This window comes from Musca domestica, unplaced genomic scaffold (genome assembly GCF_030504385.1).
Source record: "Musca domestica strain aabys unplaced genomic scaffold, Musca_domestica.polishedcontigs.V.1.1 32, whole genome shotgun sequence".
Lineage (NCBI taxonomy): Eukaryota > Metazoa > Arthropoda > Insecta > Diptera > Muscidae > Musca > Musca domestica.
In genome coordinates this window covers 206,604-220,533 of record NW_026712311.1, presented here as the reverse complement: position 1 = coordinate 220,533, position 13,930 = coordinate 206,604, and the positions used below count along the sequence as shown (strand labels likewise).

Sequence of the window (13,930 nt, the reverse complement as noted above, 5' to 3'; positions counted from 1 at the left end):
AGTCATATTTAAACAACAATAACAGCAAAAACAACTACAGCTACCAGAGAGCCAGAAAAAAGTGAGTGAGCACTTTTCTGTGTGAGTGTGTTTACATTAAAAAATATGAAAGGTATCTCATTAGTGTCATCATAAGGACCTTTTAGTTCAAAGGACATTTTTCGGTAGTAATTAAACACTTGCAGGGCAGCTTGTCCCTACTGTAAGTACAAAAGGTAGAAGGAGACGTTCTGTTTATATTTTGTTAATGTTTGTTTGTTGATGTGTAAGGATAAATATTAATAACGATAATATTTTCCCAAATATCAACAAATCCATAAACATGAATGTTTCTAAAAATATATTTAAAAGGACCTACTAATCCAGAAACGTGTATTATAATTTTTTTTGTCAAGGATCAACTAATCAAAAAACGTGGATTTTTTTTAAATAATTATTTTTCAAGGACCAACTTAAACGTAGAATTTTTAAACAATTTTTTTTCAAGGACCAACTGAAACGTGGATTTTCTAGACAATTTTTTACAAGGACATACTGAAACGAACATTTTTCAAATAAATTTTTTAAAGACCATATGAAACGTGGATTTTTTAATGTATTTTTTTCAAGGACCAACTAATCCAGTAACGTTTTTTTATTAATTTTTTTTTTCAAAAACTAAATAAACCAGAAAATATAATTTCGTGGATTTTTCCAGAAAAGGGGATTTTTTAAATAATCTTTTTTTTTCAACGACAAACTAGTTCAGAAACTTGTATTTTTTAAACAAATTTTTGCCAGGACTTTTCATGCCAAAAAATTGAATTTTTCCAAAAAAAATCCAAGGCTTGGATTTCTTTTAAAAAATATTTTTTTCAACGACCTCAAGGCGTGGATTTTTTTAAAGAATATTTTTTCAACGACCATCTAAGGCGTGGATTTTTTAAAGAATATTTTTTCAACGACCATCTAAGGCGTGGATTTTTAAAAAATATTTTTTTACCGACAAAGAGAAGCGTGGATTTTTAAAAAATGTTTTTTTTTTTAACGATCAAGAGAAGCGTAAATTTTTAAAAAATATTTTTTTTAACGATCAAGAGAAGCGTAATTTTTTAAAAAATATTTTTTTACGACCAAGAGAAGCGTGGATTTTTAAAAAAATATTTTTTTAACGATCAAGAGAAGCGTGGATTTTTAAAAAATATTTTTTACCGACAAAGAGAAGCGTGGATTTTTAAAAAAATATTTTTTTAACGAACAAGAGAGGCGTGGATTTTTATAGAATATTTTTTTAACGACCAAGAGAAGCGTGGATTTTTAAAAAAATATTTTTTAACGACCAAGAGAGACTTGGATTTTGAAAGAATATTTTTTGTCCAAGGACTTTTAAAAGTGGATTTTTAAAAAATTTTTTTAAGAACTTTTAAGAGTGGATTTTTTAAATATTTTTTAAGGACTTTTAAGAGTGGATTTTTTAAATATTTTTTTTAAGGATTTTTAAGAGTGGGTTTTTAAATATTTTTTTTTCAAGGACCAATTAATTTAAAAACTTGTATTTAAAAAACCTTCCATGCCAAAAAAGTAGATTTTTGAAACAATTTTTTTTTTTAATTTTGGTGGCCATCGTGCTCTGGATATGAAGCGAGGAACCTCATTTTATAACCATTCTTGAGTGTCGCGTGCTGAGTGCGATGGTGTTGAGTCCTGGTGATTTAGAATGTCCAAGGTCTGCGGCCAAAATGTTTGCGTGCCCAAGGCTTTAATACACCCTCCAGAATAATTTCGCGTTAATATTCAGCATTAATTCTGATGCCACGGTCGATTAATACTAGGGGAGAGCGACCATCGGCTGTTATGGCGTCCCACACCATCACCATGGCCGGCGCTTAAGTTCTGGTGGCAAACCGAAGGTGCACATTTTCAGCTGACCTATTTGGTGTTTACTTGCCATTTTGTTTGTTTATAAACTGAAGGACAACGAATATTTTCGCCTCGGAGATGGGGAAAACCAAATTTGGCAGTTCAACACTTTCGGCCAAGCGAAGCAACTCTTTAGCTCTTTTGAGTATATTTCCTTTCTGAAGCGGTGTAAGTTCTTACATTTTTGAAATTTCAATGGCTTTACCCCGTGCTCATTTTTCAATCTTTGCCGAATGGAATATTGCAATATGTTCAGCTCACGAGAAATTTTCGGCCACTGCGACGTGGGTTTCGATCAAGTCGCTTCTTTACTTTTCGAACCATTTCGGCTGATGTTGTTGTTTTCTTTCGTCCACTTCTTTGACGTCGGGCTACGCTACTAGTATCACGGTAACAAGCGATGGTACGAGACACAAAAGATTTATTCACATTTGAATGCCGGAGTGCTCTAACGATAGCCACTTGTGGTTTTCCACCCAAATATAAGGAAATCACACTATCACGCTTGAATTCCATCACGAATAACTTTTCTTCTGAAAATTTCTCACCAAAATGCTTTTGTACGCTTGTGAACAATATAATGAGCTGTCATTGGAATAATTTTAACATCTGTCGGACGAGTGGCTTAAATATGACAGCAGTCTGAGGTTGATTGCAGTTTTCTCATAATTATAAGGACTTTTTCTAATTTAATTCTTATTTTGTTTTAGCAATATAATAACGAATGACTAGTCGAAATTTTGTATGTTCATTATTCCCGACTAATTCTTCGGCCCTCTCACACTGTTTCAAAATCTGTGATAATTTATTAATGAGTAATTTATTATGTTCCCAAATATTGGTAACTGCTTCCAATTACTCTAACAAATATTTCAATATTTTTTTACAGAAATATAACTGCCCGCCATTTAAAATACCAACAGAAACCCATTTAAAAATAATGAGTTGCAATTAAAAAAATCAAATATATTTTAAAAATAAATTTACAAACAATTACTTTTTTTTTTCAAAATATTTATAAACAAATAAAACGAGGTACTGCATTTCGCCCTCCAACAAATTGGACATCATTTGTCATTAACGAACATAATTTGACAGTTTGAAAACTCATTAGACAACATTAAACAACGGACTAATGAATGGATGACCTCCACTGGTTAGTATCAACAATAATTTGGATTTTAGATTTGGAATGGGGGGGACGGAAGCAAATTCGAAATGCGTTGCAAATACCAAAAATGTTGGGTGGGGAGTGTTGAGGAGGGGTTGACCAAACAACAATTAAAAATCATGGCAATCATTATTTTTCGGAGGGTATCTATGTATGAGTGAGAGATACTTTTTGTAAACATCTAATTACTCTATGAGAGCAACAATTACAACAACAAAATCATTATTGTCAACAACAACAAAAACAAAACTGCATGTAAACACCAGAATAATTACACTGAAAAAGAATAACAACAACATTCACTGCTGCTATGACTGGAACTAATGACAATAACAAGAGTATAAACAATAGCAAAAACAACAACAACAGCAGCGGCAAGGCTCAGCCTTACAATCATCACAAATATCATTAATTGCAATTTTGTTGTTGTTATTGTTTTTTTTTTTTTTTTTTCTTGAGAATTTTAACTCATTAGGCTAATGCTAAGCAAATAGAATGTCCTGAGTCGCAAGTACTCAGCAGCATTGTTGAAAGGAAGCTGTTGAAGGAAACAGCCATCCATCTGAATAGCTACAAGTGTAAACAGTAGTGTCATACAAGAATAGCGACAACTACAGTACAATATTTGTGTGCAAAAAAATGAAAAAGGATATCCCTCCTGCACATGCACACATACATGCACGTCTTTTTGTAGTAGAGGGTAATTGTATTTTTAATTTATAATGCAATTGATTACATGGGTGCTTAATTGGGCAAAAATACTCATATTTTAATATTGGGAATTCCTAAAAAATTGTTTTTTTTTTTAATAATTTCTTTTTTTAATTTTTGTTTGAAAATAATTGGTGGAAAATCCAATTTCGTTGCCCAAATGATTCTCGAAGAATAATTTTTTAAAAATCCAATTTTATTGTTGATTAAATGCCTTAAAAAAATCAAATCCAATTAAATTATGAAAATAGTCCTTAAAAATCTTAAAAAAAAAAATATAAAGGACACCTATCCAAAATCACCTGTATATCTTAACCACAGACGCTAACAGTGACATCTATATCAAATTTAAGGATTTCAGCTCTATTCCCCGGAAAATAATTATTAAAAAATCCACTCTTATTGCCAAGATGGTCCTTCATAAACAAAAATCATTAAAAATCCAATTCAATCTCAAATTGACTAGGAAATAATTCATTAAAAATAAAAAAAAAACACTTTTATTAAAAAGAAATAATTATTTGGCTCAGTTGGTCCCAGAGTAAAATAGCGCAATTCTCTTTCTTTTCTCAGAGAGTCCTTCAAAAATAATATAAATCCTCTCTCATTGCCCCGTTTCTCCTTGAGAAATTATTCCTGGAATGTCCATTCTTATTGTTAAGATGACCCACAAAAATAATTTTTCTAGAACCCATTGGAAGTGGGAGTCAGGAGTTACTTAAAAAACTATTTCTAAAAAAATATATATTTATTTTGGATCAGTTGGTCCTTGAGAAATAATTTTTAAAAAATCCATATTCTGAGATCCTTGAAAAATAATGACTAAAATATCTATTTTCAGAATTAAAAAAAATATATATTAAAAAATCGGCTTCATTTACCACATGCTCCTTGAAAAAATGCCTCAAAAATTAAATGCCGTTGTTCACATAGTCATGGAAAAATAATTCCAAAAAATGCTACATTTAAGAATGGTGGTGGTCATTGCTAAATGGTCTTTTAAGAAATCTATATTTTAATGATGTTGTCTATTTAAAAAAAAAATAAAAAAAAAAAAAAATATATATATATATATATATACATATATATATATATATATATATATATATATATATATATATATATATATATATATATATATATATATATATATATATATGTATATATATATATATATATTTTTTTTTTTTTTTTTTTTTTTAAATAGCCAACATCATTAAAATATAGATTTCTTAAGTGGGAGTCAGGAGTTACTTAAACAACTATTTCTAAAAAAATATATATTTATTTTGGATCAGTTGGTCCTTGAGAAATAATTTTTAAAAAATCCATATTCTGAGATCCTTGAAAAATAATGACTAAAATATCTATTTTCAGAATTAAAAAAATATATATTAAAAATCGGCTTCATTTACCACATGCTCCTTGAAAAAATGCCTCAAAAATCAAATGCCGTTGTTCACATAGTCATGGAAAAATAATTCCAAAAAATGCTACATTTAAGAATGGTGGTGGTCATTGCTAAATGGTCTTTTAAGAAATCTATATTTTAATGATGTTGGCTATTTAAAAAAAAAATAAAAAAAAATAAAAAAAATAAAAAATATATATATATATATATATATATATATAGAGTTTTAAAGAATATTTTTTCAACGACCATCCCAGGCGCGGATTATTTAAAGAATACTTTTTCAATCAACATCCAAGATGTGGATTTTTTAAAGAATATTTTTTCAACCAACATCCAAGGCGTGGATTTTTTAAAGAATATTTTTTAACGACCATCCCAGGCGTGAATGTTTTAAAGAATATTTTTTCAACGACTAGCAGATGCGTGATTGTTTTAAAGAATATTATTTTCAACGACTAGCAGAGGCGTGGATATTTTAAAGAATATTTTTTCAACTACTTGCAGAGGCGTGGATATTTTAAAGATTATTTTTTCAACTACTTGCAGAGGCGTGGATATTTTAAAGAATATTTTTTCAACGACGAGTAGAGGCGTGAATGTTTTAAAGAATATTTTTTCAACGGCGAGCGGAGGCGTGAATGTTTTAAAGAATATTTTTTCAATGACGAGCAGATGCGTGGATATTTTAAAAGTTTTTTTTTTCAACGACGATCCAGAGATATTGTCAATATTTCAACATTAAAAGGAGTATACTTTTTTCAAAAATGTGAATTTTAAATTTTTCCTTACAAACTTCATAAAAAAATGTTAAAAATAATAGCTCTGTTCCAGGAATCTACCAGTTTTTTTTCATACCATAAAGGGAACATCAATTATCGTAGTTATTATTTTTCATTCTTGCAAAAAACTCAACTTTCGGGATTTCGAGAAAAAAAATCTTGAAATGTTCTCGAAAAAGTTCAAAGTACTATATCGTGAATCAATGGTTTGCCTTGAAAAAAAAAAAAACATTTTCCTATTTTCGCCATAACTTACGAATTTATATCTCAAAAATATCGAAAAAATCATTGTTCCTTTAAAAAACTCCCTTGAAACATAAGAAATCTTTTTTTCGATTCTCTAAAAAAATTCAACAAAATCTCCCTTCAAAGGGGACTTTTATAAAATATTTCTTATAAAATATAATAAATTATTTTTAAATTTATAGTAAAGTTCCGAAATATTTAAATAAAATGTAAAATAATTTCCCGAGTAAACAAGATGAAAAAAAATTGAAAATAAATTGTACATATTTAAAAAGACTGAAAAATATTAACATACGCAAATTAAGAATTAACACATCACATTAAAAAAAATAAAAAATAAAAACATTGAAATAGTAATATGGTCAATACATCCAAATAGCATCAAAAAACCAAAAAAAGAGAAGAAATTTAATATTAGAATTAAAATTCCTTAAAAATTTAAAGAAAACGGAAAATTCCTCCTATGAAGAACTCCTACCCTTATGTCTTTGAAATAAATAGAAAAAAAATATTTTTTATAATCAAAAAAAATATTTAAGAAATTATCATTCCTAAAAATGTCTTAAAAATAATTAAATAAAGCATACGTTAATTTATTTTCAATTTAATAATCCAAAATATATTCTCCTATTTCTTACAAATTTTTAAACAAATCCATTTTTATTTTCTATTTCTTCCCACAGAAAGCTGCCAAGGACCACACGAAAAACGTTTACTAAACCACCTCTTATCCACCTATAATACTTTAGAAAGACCTGTAGCAAATGAATCCGATCCCCTGGAAGTGAAATTTGGACTGACCCTACAACAAATCATCGATGTGGTAAGTTGGACAATGTTTCCAAGTTTTCCCAAAATATTAGATATTTTATTTATTTCTAAACTAAAATTATTTATATATGAAAAAATTAATAATAATTAAAAATATTTTAAGTATTTTATTTTAGTATCTAAAGAAAAGAAAAAAAAATACAAAATATCAAATCCAAAAAAACCAAATATGAGAAAATATGCGCCCAGCAATTAATTTCAACAAAAAAAAAAGAAAACATTCGGAAATTTTCACAAAAGAAAATATTTTTGTTGAATTTAATTGTTAACAAAAGCGAAAAATAATTAATGCGTATATTTCGTTTTGTAGGATGAAAAGAATCAGATTCTGACCACAAATGCGTGGTTAAATTTGGTAAGTGACATGTACCCGTTGAGAGTAAAGTCAGTTTCATTGGCTTCTGATATTTGTTGAAAAAATAAAAAAGAAATGCCTCTAAACATTTTGAATTCCAAATATCAGAAGAACATGAAATTGCAAACAAAGAAAACAACACAAATAATATTAAGAAAGAAAAAAATGAAAAAGCGACTAGGATTTCAAAATTATGATTTTATGTGTTCTAAAAGTAGATTATAATTTTATTTATTTTTTTTTTTTGTAGGGATTTTTTTGTTAAAAATTTTGAAAGAGTATTATTTCCGTTTGTCTAACTGCGATATAAGTGTCTTTTGTGAGTTTGTATTGTGAAATAAATGTTGGTGTTTTATGAACGTTGGAATCAATAAAAAAATCCAAAAAATAATAAATAAATTTAAATTAAATTAAATTGAAAATAATAAATGCAGACTTAATTGGATTCGAGTTCCATTTCCAATTTAGTCATTAAAATCAAACCTATTTTCATTATTTTTTTTTTTTTATTTTGTATTATTTATTTATTAATAATTTTTTAATAATAATAATTTTTAATTAAAATTAGTAAATTATTTATTTTTTTATATTTTGCTGTCATTCAATAATTTATCCAAAATATATTGTGCCTTAAAGAAGTCATTGATATCCTTCCTCTTGGTCCATCATTCCAGTCTCTAGAATATCAAATATGATTTTCCGAAGGGCTGCTCTTAAAATCCTTTTTATACCCTACACCACATAGCGGTAAGGCTATTGTGTCTTTGTGTATTTATTTGTAACATGGAGAAGTAAAGCGTGATAGACTCATAGTTACTTTTGAGGATCTTCATAGAATCACTTTCTGAGTCGATTTATGTATGTCAGTCCGTCTGTCCATGTATTTTTGTGAACAAAATGCAGTTCACATTTATTATCTGATTAAAATGAAATTTTCCCCAAATCTTGCTTGGCCCAAGCACGAACCCTATTGAAATCGGTAGGAATCGGTTCAGATTTAGATATAGCTCCCATATATATCTTCAACCGATTTCGGGTTAATTGTGCACCAAATAACAATTCAAATAACCTAAATATTGGCACATCCGACCTAATTCAGCTCAGAAGCAAGTACATCAAATTGTGGATTCTTGAGAAAAAAAAATATTTTATAAATCCACGCCTTATGGATTCTTGAGAAAAAAATTATAAATCCACGCCTTATGGATTCTTGAGAAAAAAATTATAAATCCACGCCTTATGGATTCTTGAGAAAAAAATTATAAATCCACGCCTTATGGATTCTTTAGAAAAAAAAAAATTATAAATCCACGTCTTATGGATTCTTGAGAAAAAAAAATTATAAATCCACGCCTTGTGGATTCTTGAGAAAAAAATATTTTTAACATCCACGCCTTGTGGATTCTTGAAAAAAAATTATAAATCCACGCTTTGTGGATTCTTGAAAAAAAATATATAAATCCACGCCTTGTGGATTCTTGAAAAAATATTTTATAAATCCATGCCTTGAGGATTCTTGAGAAAAAGAAATATTTTATAAATCCACGCCTTGTGGATTCTTGAGAAAAAAATATTTTATAAATCCACGCCTTGTGGGTTATTGAAAAAAAAAAATATTTTATAAATCCACGCCTTGTGGATTCTTGAGAAAAAGAAATATTTTATAAATCCACGCCTCGTGGATTCTTGAGAAAAAAAATATTTTATAAATCCACGCCTTGTGGATTCTTGAGAAAAAAAAATATTTTATAAATCCACGCCTTGTGGATTCTTGAGAAAAAAAAAAATTTTACATCCACGCCTTGTGGATTCTTGAGAAAAAAATATTTTAACATCCACGCCTTGTGGATTCTTGAGAAAAAAAAATATTTTATAAATCCACGCCTTGTGGATTCTTGAGAAAAAAAATATTTTATAAATCCACGCCTTGTGGATTCTTGAGAAAAAAAAATATTTTATAAATCCACGCCTTGTGGATTCTTGAGAAAAAAAAATATTTTATAAATCCACGCCTTGTGGATTCTTGAGAAAAAAAATATTTTATAAATACACGCCTTGTGGATTCTTGAGAAAAAAATATTTTATAAATCCACGCCTTGTGGATTCTTGAGAAAAAAAATATTTTATAAATCCACGCCTTGTGGATTCTTGAGAAAAAAAAATATTTTATAAATCCACGCCTTGTGGATTCTTGAGAAAAAAAATATTTTATAAATCCACGCCTTGTGGATTCTTGAGAAAAAAAAATATTTTATAAATCCACGCCTTGTGGATTCTTGAGAAAAAAAAAATATTTTATAAATCCACGCCTTGTGGATTCTTGAGAAAAAAAATATTTTATAAATCCACGCCTTTTGGATTCTTGAGAAAAAAAAATATTTTATAAATCCACGCCTTGTGGATTATTGAAAAAAAATATTTTATAAATCCACGCCTTGTGGGTTATTGAAAAAAAAATATTTTATAAATCCACGCCTTTTGGATTCTTGAGAAAAAAAAATATTTTATAAATCCACGCCTTGTGGATTATTGAAAAAAAATATTTTATAAATCCACGCCTTGTGGGTTATTGAAAAAAAATATTTTATAAATCCACGCCTTGTGGGTTATTGAAAAAAATATTTTATAAATCCACGCCTTGTGGGTTATTGAAAAAAAATATTTTATAAATCCACGCCTTGTGGATTCTTGAGAAAAAAATATTTTATAAATCCACGCCTTGTGGGTTATTGAAAAAAATATTTTATAAATCCACGCCTTGTGGGTTATTGAAAAAAAATATTTTATAAATCCACGCCTTGTGGGTTATTGAAAAAAAATATTTTATAAATCCACGCCTTGTGGGTTATTGAAAAAAAATATTTTATAAATCCACGCCTTGTGGGTTATTGAAAAAAAATATTTTATAAATCCACGCCTTGTGGGTTATTGAAAAAAAAATATTTTATAAATCCACGCCTTGTGGGTTATTGAAAAAAATATTTTATAAATCCACGCCTTGTGGGTTATTGAAAAAAAATATTTTATAAATCCACGCCTTGTGGATTCTTGAGAAAAAAAATTCTATAAATCCATGGATTCTTTAGAAAAAAAATATTTTATAATTCAACGCCTTGTGGATTCTTGAGAAAAAAAAATATTTTATAATTCAACGCCTTGTGGATTCTTGAAAAAATATTTTATAATTCAACGCCTTGTGGATTCTTGAAAAAATATTTTATAATTCAACGCCTTGTGGATTCTTGAAAAAATATTTTATAATTCAACGCCTTGTGGATTCTTGAAAAAATATTTTATAATTCAACGCCTTGTGGATTCTTGAAAAAATATTTTATAATTCAACGCCTTGTGGATTCTTGAAAAAATATTTTATAATTCAACGCCTTGTGGATTCTTGAAAAAATATTTTATAAATCCATGCCTTGTGGATTCTTGAGAAAAAAAATATTTTATAAATCCACGCCTTGTGGATTCTTGAGAAAAAATATTTTATAAATCCACGCCTTGTGGATTCTTGAGAAAAAAAAATATTTTATAAATCCACGCCTTGTGGATTCTTGAGAAAAAAATATTTTATAAATCCACGCCTTGTGGATTCTTGAGAAAAAAATATTTTCTACATCCACGCCTTGTGGATTATTGAGAAAAAAAATTATATAAATCCATGGATTCTTTAGAATAAAAATATTTTATAATTCAACGCCTTGTGGATTCTTGAGAAAAAAAATATTTTATAATTCAACGCCTTGTGGATTCTTGAAAAAATATTTTATAATTCAACGCCTTGTGGATTCTTGAAAAAATATTTTATAATTCAACGCCTTGTGGATTCTTGAAAAAATATTTTATAAATCCATGCCTTGTGGATTCTTGAGAAAAAAAATATTTTATAAATCCATGCCTTGTGGATTCTTGAGAAAAAAAATATTTTATAAATCCACGCCTTGTGGATTCTTGAGAAAAAAATATTTTATAAATCCACGCCTTGTGGATTCTTGAGAAAAAAAATATTTTATAAATCCACGCCTTGTGGGTTATTGAAAAAAATATTTTATAAATACACGCCTTGTGGGTTATTGAAAAAAAAAATATTTTATAAATCCACGCCTTGTGGATTCTTGAGAAAAAAAAATTTTCTACATCCACGCCTTGAGGATTATTGAGAAAAAAAATTCTATAAATCCATGGATTCTTTAGAAAAAAAAATATTTTATAATTCAACGCCTTGTGGATTCTTGAAAAAATATTTTATAATTCAACGCCTTGTGGATTCTTGAAAAAATATTTTATAATTCAACGCCTTGTGGATTCTTGAGAAAAAAAATATTTTATAATTCAACGCCTTGTGGATTCTTGAAAAAATATTTTATAATTCAACGCCTTGTGGATTCTTGAAAAAATATTTTATAAATCCATGCCTTGTGGATTCTTGAAAAAATATTTTATAATTCAACGCCTTGTGGATTCTTGAAAAAATATTTTATAAATCCATGCCTTGTGGATTCTTGAGAAAAAAAAATATTTTATAAATCCACGCCTTGTGGATTCTTGAGAAAAAAAAATATTTTATAAATCCACGCCTTGTGGATTCTTGAGAAAAAAAATATTTTATAAATCCACGCCTTGTGGATTCTTGAGAAAAAAAATATTTTATAATTCAACGCCTTGTGGATTCTTGAGAAAAAAAATATTTTATAAATCCACGCCTTGTGGATTCTTGAGAAAAAAAAAATATTTTATAAATCCACGCCTTGTGGATTCTTGAGAAAAAAAATATTTTATAAATCCATGCCTTGTGGATTCTTGAGAAAAAAAATATTTTATAAATCCACGCCTTGTGGATTCTTGAGAAAAAAAAATATTTTATAAATCCACGCCTTGTGGATTCTTGAGAAAAAAAATATTTTATAAATCCACGCCTTGTGGATTCTTGAGAAAAAAAATATTTTATAATTCAACGCCTTGTGGATTCTTGAGAAAAAAAATATTTTATAAATCCACGCCTTGTGGATTCTTGAGAAAAAAAAATATTTTATAAATCCAAGCCTTGTGGATTCTTGAGAAAAAAATATTTTATAAATCCACGCCTTGTGGATTCTTGAGAAAAAAAATATTTTATAAATCCACGCCTTGTGGGTTATTGAAAAAAAATATTTTATAAATCCACGCCTTGTGGGTTATTGAAAAAAAAATATTTTATAAATCCACGCCTTGTGGGTTATTGAAAAAAAATATTTTATAAATCCACGCCTTGTGGGTTATTGAAAAAAAATATTTTATAAATCCACGCCTTGTGGATTCTTGAGAAAAAAAATATTTTATAAATCCACGCCTTGTGGGTTATTGAAAAAAAATATTTTATAAATCCACGTAGAAAATATTTTCTACATCCAAGCCTTGTGGATTATTGAGAAAAAAAATTCTATAAATCCATGGATTCTTTAGAAAAAAAATTCTATAAATCCATGGATTCTTTAGAAAAAAATATTTTATAATTCAACGCCTTGTGGATTCTTGAGAAAAAAAATATTTTATAATTCAACGCCTTGTGGATTCTTGAAAAAATATTTTATAATTCAACGCCTTGTGGATTCCTGAAAAAATATTTTATAATTCAACGCCTTGTGGATTCTTGAAAAAATATTTATAATTCAACGCCTTGTGGATTCCTGAAAAATATTTTATAATTCAACGCCTTGTGGATTCTTGAAAAAATATTTTATAATTCAACGCCTTGTGGATTCTTGAAAAAATATTTTATAAATCCACGCCTTGTGGGTTATTGAAAAAAATATTTTATAAATCCACGCCTTGTGGATTCTTGAGAAAAAAAAAATATTTTATAAATCCACGCCTTGTGGGTTATTGAAAAAAAAATATTTTATAAATCCACGCCTTGTGGATTCTTGAGAAAAAAAATATTTTATAAATCCACGCCTTGTGGATTCTTGAGAAAAAAAATATTTTATAAATCCACGCCTTGTGGGTTATTGAAAAAAAATATTTTATAAATCCACGCCTTGTGGATTCTTGAGAAAAAAAATATTTTATAAATCCACGCCTTGTGGATTCTTGAGAAAAAAAATATTTTATAAATCCACGCCTTGTGGGTTATTGAAAAAAAAATATTTTATAAATCCACGCCTTGTGGGTTATTGAAAAAAAATATTTTATAAATCCACGCCTTGTGGGTTATTGAAAAAAAATATTTTATAAATCCACGCCTTGTGGGTTATTGAAAAAAATATTTTATAAATCCACGCCTTGTGGATTCTTGAGAAAAAAATATTTTATAAATCCACGCCTTGTGGGTTATTGAAAAAAAAATATAATCCTTGGTATTAAATCCACGCCTTGTGGGTTATTGAAAAAAAAATATTTTATAAATCCACGCCTTGTGGGTTATTGAAAAAAAAATATATTTATAAATCCACGCCTTGTGGGTTATTGAAAAAAAAATATTTTATAAATCCACGCCTTGTGGATTCTTGAGAAAAAAAATATTTTATAAATCCACGCCTTGT

The 13,930-nt window shown here is 27.9% G+C and overlaps 1 protein-coding gene across 1 annotated transcript in view; it reads left to right on the top strand.

The window, feature by feature from the left end:
* Positions 1-13,930, top strand: part of Mda6 (neuronal acetylcholine receptor subunit alpha-7-like) — a gene marked incomplete at its 3' end in the record, with an annotated part of 535,364 nt that overhangs the window by 318,219 nt on the left and 203,215 nt on the right. Inside the window, 2 exon segments of the mRNA NM_001308989.1 lie at positions 6,904-7,043; positions 7,362-7,406. Of these exon segments, the coding sequence (NP_001295918.1) occupies positions 6,904-7,043; positions 7,362-7,406 (185 nt within the window).